This window comes from Macrotis lagotis, chromosome 2 (assembly GCF_037893015.1).
Source record: "Macrotis lagotis isolate mMagLag1 chromosome 2, bilby.v1.9.chrom.fasta, whole genome shotgun sequence".
Classification (NCBI taxonomy): Eukaryota; Metazoa; Chordata; class Mammalia; order Peramelemorphia; family Peramelidae; genus Macrotis; species Macrotis lagotis.
In genome coordinates, this window is record NC_133659.1 from 255,086,915 (window position 1) to 255,099,317 (window position 12,403).

General features: G+C 37.9%; 1 protein-coding gene across 2 annotated transcripts; it reads left to right on the top strand.

Annotated features, from left to right (window-relative positions):
• Positions 1–11,507, top strand: LOC141514780 (uncharacterized). Of its 2 annotated transcripts, XM_074225862.1 has the most exons (6): positions 1–99; positions 1,514–1,636; positions 3,277–3,402; positions 8,804–9,006; positions 9,921–9,949; positions 10,053–11,507. In XM_074225862.1, the coding sequence occupies exons 2-6, from the start codon at positions 1,553–1,555 to the stop codon at positions 11,489–11,491; spliced, it is 1,881 nt and encodes a 626-aa protein (XP_074081963.1). In that variant the 5' UTR covers positions 1–99; positions 1,514–1,552; the 3' UTR covers positions 11,492–11,507. The 2 variants fall into 2 exon arrangements, with proteins under 2 accessions (XP_074081963.1, XP_074081964.1); XM_074225863.1 differs by lacking the exon at positions 1,514–1,636.
• The last annotated feature ends 896 nt before the right edge of the window (positions 11,508–12,403 follow it).

Consider the following 12,403-nt stretch of genomic DNA (forward strand, 5'->3'; position numbering starts at 1 on the left):
GATACTTAATACTGAGAGGAGGTAGAGTACTCTATAGATTATCCATGCCCTCGTTATATACTACATGACTTTGCCTGAAAGTCTGTCATTGAGACCCAGGTAAAGGGGTTTTTGTTTTGTTTTTGATTTTTTTAAACAGTGGCCCAGGAAGAACATATGGCAAAGAAAGCCACCAAATTAAGGATCAGCAGTTGTAGGATGTAGCCTCAGCTCTGCCACTGTTTGGTCATATGGAACCTGGACTAAGTCTCCTTGGTCCACTCATCTGTAATGTGAGGATAAATATTTTCCAGAAAAGTCTACCATAAAAAGTTGTTGTAAGGATCAAATGAAATAATGGATGCAAAATGTTTTGAAAAGTATAATGATAATAATAATAATAATAATAATAATAATAATAATAATAATAACAACAATACTTCTATAATGCTTAAAGGTGTGCCAAAGATCAAATGAGATAATATATGGCAAGTACTTTGAAAAGAATTATAAAAATAATAATGATAATTGAATTTAATGCTTTAAGGTTTACAAAGTGCTTTACACATGTCATTTGATTTCTACAACCACCCTGTAAATTTGATGCTATGATTATTTCCATTTTACAGATACAGAACCTGAGGCAGACTAAGGTTAAGTGCCTTGCCCAGGGTTAAGCAATTAGTGAGTGTCTGAAGCAAGTCTTCAGTTTTAGATCTTCCTGACTCCAAAGCATGGGTATCAAAATAAGGTATTAAAGTATGGGTCATCATGAGGGCAGGGAAGGGGGGAGCATTGAACTTGGGTAAGAACAGGTCTGGATTCTAACCTTGGTGCTGCTACTTAATAGATAATGTTGGGTCATTCACTTAACTTCTCAGAAGCAGTTTTATTATCTTCCCAGAAGAGGATAATTTGTACACATCCTGCCTCCCAGGACTATTGAGAAAGTAGAAGTACATAATGGCACTAGAACCCTTAAAAGGATATAGGATATTGGCAGCTAGGTGGTACAGGAATAGACTACTGGACTGGGAATCGGGAAGACATGAGTTCAAATGTAGTCTCAGACCCTTAAAGCTGAGTGACTCTGGGCAAGTCATTTGATCTCTATTTGCCTCAATTTCCTCATTTATTAAAATGAAGATAAAAATATTACTTATTTCCAAGGATGGTTGTGACAATCAAATGAGTTAGTATATTTGAAGTCTTTTGCAACTTTAAAATGCTCTATCAATTCTAGCTATTAGGTGCTTAGAAATGATCATATCTTTTCAAGGTCTGTAATATTGGGCTTCACTAACTAAATCTTCTGGCTATATTTTTTGGCAAGGCAATGGGGTTAAATGATTTGCCCAAGGTCACACAGCTAGGCAATTGTCTGAGGTCAGATTTGAACTCAGGTCCTCATGACTCCAGAGCTGGTGCTCTATCCACTGCACCACCTAGCTGCCCCATCTTTTGGCTGTCTCATAGGAGGAGATGACTGGCCAATGGGCCCAGATTGCTAACAGTAAAATCGTCTTATTTATAGACAGCAGCAAGTCCCAAGAAACAACATAGACTTGGAAAAATGGGAATGACATCTGGAGAGAACCAGAATGAAGATGGCAATCAAACAACAACAACTGAAATTCCATTAGACACAGAGGCACAGGTGACTTAGAAATTGGGCAAAGAGTATGATTTCATTCAGACTTTGAAATTGCCTTTGGGGTGGCAAAGCAAAAATAATACAATGCAGCAAACATTTGTTTAGTGCTTACTGCATTTACAGTAATGGAGGAGTTACAAATGAGATGGTAAAATCTCCTTAGCTTTACAGTGCAGAATCTCCAAATCTCAGCATGTGAAGGGAGTTTAGAGGTTATAAACTTCAATCCCTTCTATCTGAGAAATGTGACACCAACGAAGAGCTTATATTATATATTAAGTGAATTAAAGGGCAATAAAATAAAATGGTACCAAAGAAGCAGATTGGTTTTTGCATAAGGGTATCAGTAGAAATTTCATAAAAGTGTTGGATTTGAAAAAACAGTGAAGTTGGAGAGAAAGGAGATTCCAGGATTAGAGATTATAATGAGTAAAGTTGGAAGGGGAAAGCATAGAAACATGTTCTGGGAGTGGGACAATGTGCATCAAAGAGTTATCTCATGGAGACAGGCTTACTTATAACCCTTCTATCTTGGTTTCCTTGGGATTCTAGCCTGAGGGAAGCACTGGGAGTATCAGCTATATATCTTCATGTTCTTTAATTTATGGAAGAGTAGGATAGGGTAAAGGAGCAAGATGAAGAGATTGAAAAGAATTGGGGTGAATAGGGGAAAAGAGAGGGATTTAACTGCATGAGACAGACTCAGCACCTAAATTGCATAGCAAATTCAGTCAATATTAAGAATTTAGCATGTGCAAAACATCCTATAAGGTGCTACAAAAAGCAAAAATGGAAAAATAATTTTTACCTTTAGTGAGCTTATATTCTACTGGATTCTTCCATTCCCAGGATATCTGTGAAAGCCCATATGGAAGTCAACAATTAGGAAAGAGAGCCAAATCCAGGGCCTGGCTAAAGTCAAGAAGATTGGCTCAAACAAGGTTTTTCATCTCAGTTCTCTAGGTCTTAGATTCTGTCTCAAACAGAACTTTGGCTTTCCCAATGCAGATAAGTTCAGAGATAGGATGGGTCAATCATACTGGCTTGGGCACTTGGCCAAGGTGCTAGACGGTTTCTGTGGGGTACTTGAGTTGGAGTCAGAAAACTTTGGGTTCAAATCTCAGTTCTGTAACTTGCAAGATCTATAAATGTGAATATATAACTGAGTTTCTCTATGAACACTGGTCTCTTCATCTGTAAAATAGGGCTAATAGCATTATTCTGGTAAGACTCTAACAAGCTAAAACAAAATATGTAGTGGCAATCTTAAAGTATAGCAACTTTGGCGGCAGCTAGGTGGCATAGTGGATAAAGCACCGGCCTTGGAGTCAGGAGTACCTGGGTTCAAATCTGGTCTCAGACACTTAATAATTACCTAGCTGTGTGGCCTTGGGCAAGCTACTTAACCCCATTTGCCTTGCAAAAACCTAAAAAATGTATAGCAACTTTTATTATTGCTTTAAAGTCAATCAAGAAACTCCATTTGTCTTCTGGCTTAGTGATATCCCTAGGGAACCTTTTTCCCTAAAAGTTTTACTTAAGGTTGAAGTCTCCTCACTTAGCACTTACTCACTTAGCTAGAGGAAGGTTCTCCCATTATGGTTTCATGTAAATGACCCTTCTATTTCATTGTTCCCACTTAGTTGTTGGCACTACAGATGTCAGCCAGAGAAGGTTTGGAACATGTGAACAAAACCAAAGAGAAGATCTCTAATCTTAACCAAGCAATCAAGAAGCAGTGGAATGAAATTGAACTGGTAAAATCACGGGTAAGGAGTTGATGCTCACTTATTCCTTTACTAAACACTTACTACATGTATGGCTGTCTGTCTCAGTTTTCTCATAATAATAGCATCTACTTTCCAGGGCTGTTGTGTAAGAAATAAATTAGATAATAATTGAAAAGTGGTTAATTCATTGTCAAACACAATAAGAATTATATAAATGTTAATACTAATGATGATAATGATGAAATGACTTACCCAAGAGTATATATATGACTAGTTAACAACAGAAATAAAATTGTAATCAAGGTTCTCTGACTCCAAATTCAGATCTTATTCATTACACTGAGCCACAATTGCCTCTAGTTCTCTTTAATAGGAGAGGAATTTTGAGTAAATCATTTCAATTCTATTTCCTTCTTTATATAATGAAGAGGTTGAATGATATCTCCAAAATCCTTTCTAGTTTTTACATTCAATAATTGACATATTTAGAAAGACAGGTTCCAACTGAGGGGAGAATTCTCTTCTCTAACTTATATTAGGGATGCTTCCTCTTTTGGTGGGAAATGGGGATAGCAACTGGTGGGAATTACAGTTTCAGGATAGTACCTGATAGGAATTACAAAGAACAATTGAAAAATTGAGTGGGGAGGGACTGCAATGGAAAGAGACGGTTAATCATTCTCAAAGTAAATCCCTTCATATATGCATATATATATTCTAGTAGATTTGTCCTTTCTTTCATCTTCAGTCTCTCAAGAATCTTCAATCTCTCCCTATCTACTTGGCTATTTCCTTATTATCTATAAACATCTCATGATCCTGAAGAAATCCTCTTGATTCATCATTACTTGATAGCTTTCATTTTAGATCTCTCCTCACTTTCATGAGTGGGATATCTACAATTGATGTATCTGCTGCCTTTTTTTAAATCACTCTCTTCTTAGCTCTCTGAATTCTCACATCATTTGACAGGCTATTATAGGCTATCACCGACACAAGGTAAAGAGGACCTGTAGCAAGATGGAGGCAATGTAAGAGGAGAGAAGAGGGTGTGAACAAGGATGCTGTGAAGATAGAATCGATAGAACTTCGCAACAGATTGGATATGGAGGGGGTGAGAGAGATTAAGGATGATACCTTTTGAGTCTGAGTGACTTGGGAGGTTGGTGGTATTCTTCATAGTTATAGGAAAGTCAGGGGCAACTAGGTGGTGCAGTGGATAGAGCACTGATCCTGGAGTCAAGAGGTCCTGAGTTCAAAATCAGCCTCAGACACTTAATTACCTAGTTGTGTGACCTTAGGAAAATCACTTTAACCCCATTGCCTTGCAAAAATCCCCAAACCAAAAAAAAAACCCCATAGTAATAAGAAGGTTCAGAAGAGAGGTAGATTTGAGAAGAAAGCTAGTGAGTTCAGTTTTATTGTAGTTGAGTTTGAGGTCTCTAAAAGACATCCAATTCAAGATGTTCAATGAGTAAAGATGAAAGACTGGAAGTCAGTGTGGGTACACAGGCTATTCTAACAGCCATGATACAAATCATCTCCAAGTAAGCCACCACCCAGACAATCTCAGGAGCTAGCTTGCTGCCCTGAGAGATAAGGTGAGCCAGAGTCCTTGGGAGCCAGAGTCCTTGGGAGCTGGACATTCCGCCCCACTAACCAAGGGCATTAGATACAGCTGTGCCTTATCATCTCCTCGCTAATATACCCCCCTATCCTGCAATGCAAGATGCTGCACATACACACCACTTGTATTCCCCATAATTATCTCATTATTCTTTGTTCTACCCAGGAAGACCTAACAGTATATATGTAGTAGCTAAGCAATAATAAAATTGAGCTGGAGGCATAAGGCAGTAGTAGCTTGACTCCTTATTCTCAGCTCCCCTCCTGGAGGGAGGTCGCTGCTGTGGGCCCCAAGGAAGCAAGCCACAACAAGTCAGGAGAGAGGTTATGGTTAGAATAATAAATCTGAGAATCTTGGAGATAAATTAGTCTATTGTATAGAAGGATAAGAGAAGAGTTCCAAATGTAAACTTTGGAGAAGACACCCAGGGTTGAGTAAACCTAAATGAAGATTCATCAAGAAACTAAGAAAGAACAGTCAGCAAGAAAAAAAGAGCAGTATGACATAAAAGAGACTACCAGAAAAAGAATATCAAGAATAGTGTGATAAACAGGGTCAAAGTCTTCAAAACGGTCAAGGAGCATGAAGATGGAGAAAAAGACCATGGGATTTGGCAATAGTTAAGTCATCACTTGAAAAAAAGTAATTTCAATTGAATGATGAGGTTGGAAGCCATAATTCAGAGTTAAGGAATGGGGAGACAGGAAGTGAACACATCAGTTGTAGTTGTTCTTCTCAGGGTGTTCTCAATGACTATTCATGAAAGTGAGCAGAGATCTAGGATGAGAGCTATCAGAGATGGATGGATCAATTGAGAATTTTTAGAAGATAGGGGAGTCCTGGATACATTTGAAAGATTAAAGGTAAGTGAGAGAAATGATGAGAGAAGGATAATCTCTTGGAGAAGATGGGATCAAATGGGATTATTAATATATGCAGATAGATTTACCTTGGCAAGAAAGACTATCTTTCACATAAGTAAATGGTGGAGATGATAATATTTTCCATTTGCATAATGTTTTAGCTTTAATAGTAGTAGGAGAAACAGCCAACATTTATATAAGAATTTTATAAGTACTTTCTAAAAAACAATTTACAAATATTACCTCATTGTTTTCCTCACAATAACCCTGGGAGATAGATGTTATTCCTATCTTACAAACTAAGGGAGAGGAAAAACAAAGGAGCTAAGAGGAGAGAAAACAGGATGAAAATAGTTACCCCCTAGGGTCGCACAGCTAACAAATATCTAAGGCAGATCAGATTTTCCTGACCCCAGGTCCATTGTGTCACCTAGTTGTCACATAGCTTTACATATATTATTTCATTAGGAAACTAAGGCACTGGAAAAGTCAAGTCACTTGCCTAGAGTCACATAGCTGGAAAGTTTTAGAGGCAGGATTTGAACCTAGGTCTTCTTGACTCCCAAGTCCTATTCTCTATCCATATGCCAAATAATGGAGTCTATGAGTGATTTGAGATAAGGACAAAGACTTGGGAAAAATTAGTTTTCAAGAAGTGGCCTCAATTTTTTCTCAATATAAAGCAAAGTTCTCAGCTTAAAGAGTAGTGGGGGTAAAAGTTTGAGGAGGGACAAGAGGGTTCAATAAATTTGTAGTACATGTAACAATGAATCAATTTGGGAGGTGCAAAATATTTTTCTTGCTGTAGTGAGGTCCTAACTGAGATTATATTGTATGAGTTTGTAGTGGGCACAATCAGTTTAGTTTCATAATTTCCTGGAACTTCATTCAGCCATGTGTGACTAGGAGGGAAGATAGTGGGTAATGGCAGTGTTCTTAAACTAGAGAAAGATTAAGGAGAATATGGGAGGGAGAGAAAGGTCTTTATTACTGATATCCACAATATTTTTATATTTTGTGTAATATATATATTAATATATATGTAATATATATATATATATATATATATATATATATATATATATTCCCTAGCAAGCATTATCAATCCATTCCCAGAGGAATCATGAACTTAAAGACACAAAAGCCCAAGAAGTAAATGTCTCCCTATACTCAAAAGAGGTCGTAGAAACCCTGAACTACACCCTGAGAAATGAAATATGGAAGACATAATTTAATGGTTTTTTCCAACAAAAGTTTTCAGAGAAAGGTGATCAGAAGTTTCATCAAGGAAGACCTCCTGGAGAAGGACAATCAAAAGTTTAAGGGCAAAGGACAAAGGAGAAGGCAACATTCGCATCTTTATTAAATAACTGTTCCTGCACACCCCTAAAAAGTGCAAACAGAGCAAAATGCTAAGAAAAAAAGGTGGGGTAGAGGTTGGAAAGATAAATAGCTCATTCTTTATATCACTGGGACTTGTGGGAGGAAAACTAGAAACTGAACCTCAAGACCAATAGGTATACTAATGTGTCACATGACATATGCCTATACCTGCTCTCCTAGAGAATAAAGTTTTTGCTAAGCTCTCTATCTGAGTGAGTAGAGTAGCTCTCCAATTTCTGTTTGTCTACCTGTATTGGAGGAGGTAGGATGGACATATTTCATTTCATTCCATTCAATGTTATGGGTCTTCCTTTCTTCTGAAGAGGAAGAGTGATATCTTGACTTGCAGGTGAATAGTATTTAAATGAGACAGAACTGTGCACATTCAATTCAACAAATCTACTGTGAGCAGATTTGAGGATGATGCAAAGTTTCGATAAGAAAAGTCCTCTGCAGTCTTCAGCAGTTAATAGTTAAGACATCTGGCGATTAATATGGGCTTTCACAAAAGAAAAAGGAACCAATTGGTGAAGGAAAGGGAGTATTTTCCAAGAATGGAAAATAAGGTGTAAGCTAAAATATTGGGAAGGGACCATGTCAGTTTTGGATGAGTCTGTGCAGGTCACTTTGGATGGAGTGATCAGTAAGAGAAGGGAAATTAAAAATTAAAAAAAGAAAGGAGGGCAGCTAAAGATTATAGATGTTTATAATAAAGAAACAAAACTAAAAGTAGTTAGGTAGAGTCTAGGAAAGTAGAGAGAGGGAATTTGAGCATGGAGGGTTTTCTGGAACAGGGAAGTATGGGACAGGATTGCTAAGACTAAGAGGGTTAATATAGAAAGAGAAAGCATGGTGGAACAACTGCCATTGGTGATAACTAGCTAGATTTGGGGCTAGCTAGCTTAAGAACAATTGGGGACTGGTTGAATATATGCTGCAATATGATTGTGATGGAATGTTACTGTGCTATAAGAAATGATGAGTTCAATGAACTTTGGAAAACATGGAAAGATTTACATGAAATAATGAAGAGCAAAATGAGCAAAACCATTACAGTAACAGCAATATTGTTTTAAGAATGATTTTGAGCAAATAAGACATTTTGACTATTATAAAACCCAAATTTACAATTAAAGTCATAAGAAGAAAGTTGTTATCTGTAGCCAGAGAAAGAATTGATAAACAGAAGTATGTATAGAATTTTATATGTATATGCCTATTTGTATCTAATATTAGCTGTCTCTAGGTTGGGGGTGGGAAGAAAATAAGGAATTGAAATAATATATATTTAAAAGTAACAGCAAGTTGTACATAATAGATTCACAATTTCATGTGTAATCATCTTTCTTACTATACTGTTATGGAAATATTTATGTTATTCTTTTTTTATTTTATTCTATAAATTAAAAATTTTTTAAATGTTAGGAAAGAGGGAAAGAGACAGTTGATACCTTAATGGAATTGGGATCAAGGGTGGTCCCCAAGTCCATGGCATCTTGGTCTCTTGGAGATTTATTTCCCTCTCAACTCCCTCCAATTTCTCTTTCATACCTGTCTCTTTCTCTAGTGTTGGGATCTCCAGGACTCCATTGACACCACCAAACGACTTGAAAGGATAGCACTCAAAGTCACTTGGAGCAAACTGTCTGAGTTGGAAAATGACTTGGAGAAAGCTAAAGAAGACACTGCCCGGCACCTGAAGGAATTTCAGTTGACCAGTAATGATATACAGATCAGTAGCCACAAGAGAGCAAAAAGTGAACTGAGCAGGTGGGGACTCCAACATTATCTTCGATTTCCCAAAAGAAAGTCCTTAAAGGAAAGCAGAGAACAGTCTTTAAAAAAAATAAGGCACCAGGCTGATATAATTTTCTTTATTCATTCATTACCCTTGGCTTGTAGACTATTGTGAGCCTACATTCTTACTTCACTCCATTTATTATTACCCTGAAAAATTAATGCATTGTTAGATTTCCTATAGACTCAGAGCTAAAAAAAAGGAACCTAGAGATTATTTGTTCCACCCCTTTATTTATAGATTAAAACACTGTGGTCTAAAGAATTGTTTGTCTATCCTAATGTCACCATGACTAATAACTTGTGATTAAACCTTGAATGCAAACTTGATCACTGGAATAGAAGACAAGAGACTCCCATTCCAAACCCCCATTATTTATAGTGAAACCTTTCATATTCAATTTCCCTGTGCCTTCCTTTCCTCAATTAGGAAGTGAATGGATTGGACTGGATCAAGGGTTCTTCACATTGAGGTCCAGGAACTTTTAAATATATATGTTTAAAATATATTAATTAATTAATGTTAAAGAAAATCGTAATTAATATATATATATTTATTTATTGAATAACTATCTTTCAAAATAATATATAATTCTGTATATTTTATTTCATATTTCCAAAAACATTATTCTGAGAAGGGGTCCATAGTCTTCACCAGCCTGCCAAAGTGGGACAATAACACAAAATAAAGTTAAGCTCTCAAAGGTCTCTTCCAATACTTATAATCTTTGATTTTTAGCAAAATGTCAATTAGGCTCATTGCCCATTTTCCATTTGAATTGCTACTCCCTTTCCATTAGATGTCTGCACCTTATTTTTTTTTCTTGAATCAGTGGCTGCTTTTCTGGGAATGGCAAAACTAATTCTCCTTCTGGTTTTCCCATTAGGATGCTCAGCATTGCCCCAATCGACCTTTGTAAGTATTATGTCTGCCCCACACCCTGGGGTAGGGGAAAGGGGAAGAGGGAGAGTATCAATTCTGGATCATTGCTCTTTTCCCACATGTGCTTCCTTTACAGTTGCAAATCCCTATGCTCAGGCCTTAGCAGAATTAGAATCTGAGATACCTTCTAAAATCGAAGTCTCTAAAAGTGAATGCCCAGTTAAGGATTTGTCTGGGATGGAGGTACACGTGAGTAACTCTGAGACAGGAGGGGCAAAGAAAAACCAGGGGGAGAGTCTGGCTATTTTATCAGAGCAGTCAGAATCTGGGATTGACAACATCCTTGCGAGAGCTGAAATGAGTGAGAATGACTCTGAGAGCAGAATTATTGATAGCTCTTCAAAATACGAGAATGACTCAGAATGTGAAGTTAGTGAAAATTATTTCAGTGTCAGAATCAGTAGAAGTGACTTGACAGACAAAACTAATGAGGACAACAGTCTCTCAGAAATGAATATCAAGGAAAATAATTCAGAATGTAAAAGCAGTAAGAATTCCTCAGAAGTCAGCACCCAGAATCCCCCAGTTAAAATTAAGAGTAACTCAGTGAAATTTAATGAGAACACCTTGGTAATCAGAATCAACAAGGACATTCCAGATGTTCAAATTAATAAGAATGATTCAGGCCTCAAATCCAAGAGTGGTCCCCCAGAAGGCAGAACCAGTGAGAACCCTTTGGAAACCAATAAGAGCTCCTCTGGAGTCAAAATTAATGAGAATTCCTCTCAAGTTAAACAAAGTGAAAGCCCCTCAAGAGTCAAAATCAGTAGGATCCCTTCAAGAATCAAAAACAAGGAGAAACCCTTGGAAACCAAAAACAATGGGGGTGATTTGGGTGTCAAGAGGAGTAGGGAACTCTCAGGAATCAAATCCATCAAGAATCCAACAGGAGTCAAATATACTGGGAGCTTCACAGGAGGCAAGGTTGCTGGAAACCCCATGGGGGTTAAGCATGGGGGCAACCCCCGAGAAACCAAACGAAGTGGGAGTCTCTCAGGAATCAAACGACCCTCAGTTGTCACAGGAATGGGGAAAGCTACAGTGGTCCAAGTTGGGGGGACACCCATAAAAGCCAAACACAAAGAAAGTATCTCAGGAGTCCGAGAGAATGGGAATCCCTTAGGAGGCAGACAAAGTGATCACTCTTCAGGAGTCAGACACACACAAAGATTCTCAGGAGTCAAAAAAAATGAGTGTGTCTCAGGACCTAAAGGCAAAGAGAGGCCCTCAGGGGTCAAAGTTAATGGAAACATCTCCAGAGTTCAAAGCACTGAGATCCCCTCAAGAGTCAAAATGAACAAGAGTCCCTCTGGAGTCAAAGGCAATGGAAACCCCCAAGGATTCAAAAGCCAGGACAGCTCCTCGGAGGTCAAGCTTGGTGGGAGCCTCTCAGAAGTCAGCGGGAGGGAGTCAGGTGCCAATCTTAATGGCCCCTCCTTGGAAGTCAATGCTACAGCCGATACTAACAAGAATAGTACTATGGGTCCAAGTGTACAAAAGACACATTCAAAATAAGAGGACAAAGCAAAAATCCTTTGCCTGTCTCTGTTACAAAGTCATTCGTTGTGACTTTCATCAGATCCTTTCCTTTTGACAGTTTGGTCATTTCAGCTGTTCAGGTAAGAATCTCCTCTGTATTCATGGGATTACTTTATCTCTTGTCCTACTGCCACAGAGGATGACAAGGCCCCCACTACTCCCCAAGAGTCAGCTCTCCCTCTCTTAACTCTCTTCTCAGAGAAGACTCCTTAGTCCCCAGCCTCAAAATCCTTTTTGCTAAGATGTTCAGTTTCCTAGCTCACCCTGACTCTTCCCTTTACAATGTAGATGTATTTTTTATCCCCTTAGCAATATCAACAGGGTGTCCCTCTCTGTCTCTATCTGTCTGTCTGTCTCTCTGTGTCTGTCTGTCTCTGTCTCTCTGTCTCTGTGTGTGGCTGTCTCTGTCTCTCTGTCTCTGTCTCTGTCTCTGTCTGTCTCTGTCTCTGTCTCTGTCTCAGTCTCTGTCTCTCTCTCTCTCCTTATTTGAAGACTACTTGTTCATTCCTCTCTCAACCTTTTCTTCTACCTGGATATTACCAGTTTCTTCAGAGTTTCTTCATGTAACTTATTTCTCAAAACTCTACCTCATTTGGTGATAGTATTAAAAAAAAATATCTGCCTTGAGGCTAAAAAGAAAACTATTTTAAGGAGATAGTTTATTTTCCTTTCCCTTAGCTCCATATTCTTTCATTGCCCACTCCTCCAAGAGTAAAAAGAACTTGTCTGTACTGGGGCAGAACTATTCATCACAGGTGCCAATTAAAGGAGAAAAGTCATGGATAATTTTTTTTTAAAAAAAAAGCAAAGAATTGATCACAAAATAAATAAAAAGCTTTTAATGATTAACAAACCTTTCCCTTTTGGCTCTGGGATGATATCAGAGAC

Bases quoted from the DNA above. Each gene is read 5' to 3' on its own strand.
- LOC141514780 (XM_074225862.1), top strand. From the start codon at position 1,553: ATGGGAATGACATCTGGAGAGAACCAGAATGAAGATGGCAATCAAACA. The intron at 1,637-3,276 runs GTGACTTAGAAA...GTTCCCACTTAG, and splicing joins CATTAGACACAGAGGCACAG to TTGTTGGCACTACAGATGTC. The intron at 9,950-10,052 runs GTAAGTATTATG...CTTCCTTTACAG, and splicing joins CATTGCCCCAATCGACCTTT to TTGCAAATCCCTATGCTCAG.